We start from the raw sequence: 5,242 nt of genomic DNA on the forward strand, positions 1-5,242 counted from the left end.
CGCAAAAAGATTTACACAAACCCCTAGCATTGATTTCACTAAAACTTACTTCCCTGCAATATGCTATAATTCCATCATAGCTATTTTATAATTGCCGCTATGAAGGGAATGCACCTTCACCAGTTTGATATTCGAACTGCGTTTCTAAATGGAGACTTAATCGAAGAACTTTATATGTGTCAACTCCAATGGTATGTTGATCCATATGTTGCTGCCGATTGAACAAATGACTCAACAGACTACGTCAATTTGTAAGACAATGGAATATTCATCTTTCTGTATTTTTGAAACAGTTTGCACTCATCAACAACGAGACAAATTCATGCGTATATAATAATCAAGGAGCTCTTCACATGATACTTGGTATATATATTGATGATGGTATCATAGCATCTCTTCTTCCGCATTATGTAGACGAAATTCTACAATATATCAAAACCAGCTTCAAGGATACTAGTGGCCCAGTGGACTACTTTGTGGGATTTCACCATTCAAGTACACCATTGTTCTTCCATCGACTCTATATTTCTGCATCAAAGACGTTATATACAAGATATTTTACTTTGTTTTGGTTTACAAGATGTATATGATATCTCTACCCCAGCCAATACTCATGCCAAGTTACATAAAATAAGTGATCCTACAGATCCTCCAGTCAATGTTCCTTATTGATAAGCCGTTGGTTCTTTGATGTATGCTACCATCATCATGTGTCCCTACATCGCTTACACTAAGGTATCATTGTATCAAGAAGATCCACGACAAAGTCATTGGACTGTTGTCAAAAGGATCATGTGCTACTTATAGAGAGCACAACATTACGGCCTATATTATTTACATGAAGCTAGACCTCCAAGATTAATAGGCTACACGAACGCAAATTTCGACGATGATATTGATGATTGGAAGAGCAAAACAGGCTACGTATACATTTTCGGCTCCACTGCCATTACTTGGGGCAGCCATAAACAAGGTTGCCTTATCACCTCGACAACAGTTGCCGAGCTCATAGCCCTCACAGAATCCACCAAAGAAACGAACTGGCTTTGTCAATTACTCCACTTGCTCAACATGACGCAAGAACCACCAATTGTGGTTTACTGAAACATCCATGTACATTCAACTTTCATCCAAGATTCTAAGTATTTCTTGAGGTCCAGTGAGTTGTTCGAACTAGTTCAAAGTGTAATCAATTAGAGAAAGACAAGTTCTGTGTCATTAGAGAATTGTTATTGAACTTGAAGACATTTGTGCTATAACTGAATATAGATTGGTTTAGTCATCATATGTTGTGTGTGTATGTTAAGTGATAAAAAGCAATAGGATTCCATGCATCTGCATAATCGGGTACCAATCACTTGTTTTGCTGCAGTTTTGCTACATCGCCACAAGCTAAATTCACAATAACAACATGCATCCGAACTGGATACTTACGCCCACAGGAATTGTAAGTACCTTATGTTTATTATACCAATATATACCTTATTGTAGAATGAGTATGATACATGCAGTAGTGCGCTTCGATTTTTTCACAAACCATGGTCGTTGTTTTCAACCACAGTGAGCTAGTGAAACCGACGGTTGTGGATTTTTATTACATTCTAGCAGACTGCCTGTGAGAACTCCGTGGAGTTCAAAAGAGCATGGCTTACAGTAGTTTGAGAGTTGTTGAACTGGGAGTCTGTACTTGTATTAACATTGCTGGTCGTGAATTGGTATTGAGGTGAGAGGATCACATTCGGCATCGGGATGTCAACACAAGGCTGCATCTGCGCCACGAAACAAATCACTTCATATTCTGGATGTTGAGCTTTCGCATAAAGACGGACAAGGTTGTAGTGTATACGACTTTCAATGTCGTAAAGTTTACATGAAACTAAAAGCAGTATGCTGATACGAAATTTTGAGTGTCATGTCTAGTTTTGACCTCAATTACAGTTGTGGTGTAAGAGACTTGTTTGCCGAAGTAAATTGTGTGTCAATGCTCACCTCATCACCCGTAGTCAGATCCATGGCTGAGTGATGACGACCCCAGTGGACTTGATTGTCGAACATGCACTCGTCGATCACATCCCAAAAATCTGAAGAATGACCTGCATTTCTCATATTTCCACTGCAACCAAGTCCCTGCTCCTCCAGCAGTACATGATCATATGTTGTATCAGTCTCATGCTGCGACTCGACGTTTGAGTTCGGAGACGAATATGAACCAAAATTCTGCCAATCGGAACCACCAGCACCTCGACGGTAACAAGCATCTTCGTATGCTTGGAGCAAGTTCTCTTGAGCCTCGTTGGATGCATCCAAGGAGGAGCAGCGGCCATCTGAGACACACGACGGAGGACTAAAATTATTTAATGATGAGAAGCAGCTACATGGGTAAGAGGCTGCGATAACCGCGCATGTCTGGTCGTTGTAAAGCTCCAACCCATGCAGTGCTGAGGATTGGGAAGCCAAACATGACACCTCCTCCTGCAACGGATCGCCAATACGCTGCAACAGATTTACGTCGAAGTAGCTCAGATCCGGCTGCACCTGGTAATCCGAGCTGGTAAAGACCTGGCCAGAAGTGAAACTTGAGGCGTACTCTTGGGCTCTCTTTTTGACAAAGAGGGTGACTTCTTTGAACATGGAGTCGTCCAACAGGTTTGTTAATTTTAAATTGGATGGTATCTTCTCCGAGTACGCATCCAGCTCAGCACTAGGAATATTGAACCCTCGTTTCTTCTTGCACTTGAGGAGCTTCCTGGCGGCATCTACTGCTCGAGCGGCACCCTCTTCACTGTCGAAGGTTCCCAGCCACACTTTTTTGTCGACGGACTTCCATTCCGCAACACGAATTTCGGCGACCCACTTCTGGAGGTCGGGCCTAAACCGGACCCCGAAGTACTTGGAGCTTTCTTTAGCGCGGGACTTCTTTGGTGACAAGCCAAAGTAACTCAAATCGCCAGGTTCTGCCATCGCTCTGAAAAACTTGAGACGGAGTATCAGCTTAATGTGCATTTCTAGAAACAACAGTAACTGCTATAACCAGCTATTGAATGCATTTTAACACTGGTAGCTAATGGCTGCATGCATGGTGCAGGTTGTGAGCACGCGTCACTCGGAAATAATGGACTATCGATTCGTACCTCCGGGCATCCAGGAGTGTCGGTGGAAAGTCGGAACTGTGTTGAATAGTCGAAGAAAACCGCATTTCCTTCTTGACGTTGCGATTCAGTTGGAACTCGCCCCTCATGTCTTGAATATCTGAGGTGCCTTCGTTCCGCGCGTAGTAATGCAGATCAACCGTCATAGTACGTTGAGTTTATGCAATCCCACTTCCACGTTCGCTCAATCGATACTGAGAATGTCGTCTACGTAGCGAAGCTCACTCCCGAGATTTCAATTACTTGCTTCTTCTAGCTAACTTTAAACGATAATCAAATACTTGGATGTTTCTAGTATCCACAGACCTATCAAATCAATAAATATCGGCTTTTAAATCAATCTCAAATAGGCTAACGCATCAACTAGATCTTAGAATCGACAAGTATTATCAGTGCAAATCAGTAACCCGATGCGTATGTGTGCATCGTTGCTATTCCAGTATCTATTTGTTTGTTTTTTTGTTTTTTTCGGTGAAAAAGTTTAGTGCATACTATTCGTTCAATCACAATACCTTACACTGGAGACAAGACTCTACACTGCAGACAATTCATCAGACTACAATCAATGCACAACCAAACTGACAGACTTCGTGTGTACGAAGAGGAACAAACTTAGTCAGAGAATTACTACAGAATCAAGAGCGGTACGATATGGAGGACAGAAGTATCATGTTCAGGACTGCTGGCTTCCTATTGCGTTGGATGTAAATTGACAAAGCTTGAGACGCAGAATCACTTGATAACGGTTTGCTGCTGGTGATGGAATCGTTATAAATAGCACACGACAGACAACTAGATTACGTGATGAGGTTGTTCCGTGTAGGCCCACCAGCGTCTTCTCTGCACCGCCCAACAGATCTGTTGCTGCCTCAAGGCAGATGAGTTTCAAGTCAATACGCTTCTGTTATCTGCATGAGGAGTTTCTCAGCTTCAGCCTTGTAGTACTCCGAGATGCTAAAAGTCCATACTCAGATAAGCATCAAGTCTCCAGCCTCCAAAAAGTGATGGAACATCAACTCATCTCGTTAACACATGGCGAAACCGACCACAAATCTAGGAATCGGATAAACGGTTGGGGAAAAACTACAGTGCATGGCTAAGCATCTCTAAGTCATGGCTCTGTCGACACCACAATTACCCGTATGACCTTTTCATGAAAAGATCCAGAGGATTTATTCTTGCAGTTAGATCGTGCAGCAACAGAAGAAGTTCGATAACAAACGACTTTGTGTAAGTGCAATTGCTTCGACATTCTCTTATCCTATGACACATGTCTAGAGCTTGGCTCTGGAAAACATAGTTATCTTCAAGAAACATGTGGATTTATTTTGTACCGACACGCTTCGACTCAATTGAAGAAGATGATGACAGTTGTGACAAAAGTTCCAAGACCTAGCGATTTTCCATTGTAAATTGTTGTGCCTATCATGCCTACTAAAGACATTAACTATATTTGGGATCAGGATAAAGTTTCGGCATCTGGACGTACAGACATCTGACAAGCATAAAAGCCTTGACGGCCGCTGACCGTTGCTTGGAACGATAGTGGAAAGAGACTCCGATCTGATACGACAGTCAATTGACTCAACGAGAAAGCTACCGACAATTCGCTTCTTCCTCCCAGAAACTGCCCAGAGTTTCCTAGTATTTTGTACAACATGGTTTCCTCATATTCGAAGCAATTCTCGTCACAGACAACCCTAATTTTGATCGAAAAAGTCTAAAACCAGAGCTAATCCATCATCACTTACAAAATTGTGCTCACCTGCATTGGACAATAACGTTTTTGTGTGTCGTGCGTCGAGCCTTCTTGTCTTCAAAGAAGTGCAGTTGTCTTAATTCTTCAATTGTCACTTAAAAGTTTCTTATGCTTGTAGACTGACATTAAAGTGAGATATTGTTGTTCATGATTTGAACTTTTTACTCACTAGCGTTCAATATGTTCATAAATCTGCATCACTGTTTTGTTTAATTAGAACGTTCACCAATAAACTTCTCTCCTTAAAGAGCATAGTTGGAAATAGCCTTGCCACCAAAGAATGTGGTATATGGTATGGAAACAATAAAGACAAATGAAATTTAAGATGGAAGAG

The 5,242-nt window shown here is 41.7% G+C and overlaps 1 protein-coding gene across 1 annotated transcript; it reads right to left on the reverse strand.

Annotated features, from left to right (window-relative positions):
* Positions 1-1,487: 1,487 nt before the first annotated feature.
* Positions 1,488-3,295, reverse strand: LOC112290736 (uncharacterized). Its single transcript, XM_024537360.3, has 3 exons — positions 3,132-3,295; positions 1,990-2,965; positions 1,488-1,769 (listed from the first exon to the last, which is right to left on the reverse strand). The coding sequence occupies exons 1-3, from the start codon at positions 3,293-3,295 to the stop codon at positions 1,602-1,604; spliced, it is 1,308 nt and encodes a 435-aa protein (XP_024393128.1). The 3' UTR covers positions 1,488-1,601.
* Positions 3,296-5,242: the final 1,947 nt, after the last annotated feature.

Source organism: Physcomitrium patens, chromosome 13, assembly GCF_059467195.1.
Source record: "Physcomitrium patens ecotype Gransden chromosome 13, ASM5946719v1, whole genome shotgun sequence".
Classification (NCBI taxonomy): domain Eukaryota; kingdom Viridiplantae; phylum Streptophyta; class Bryopsida; order Funariales; family Funariaceae; genus Physcomitrium; species Physcomitrium patens.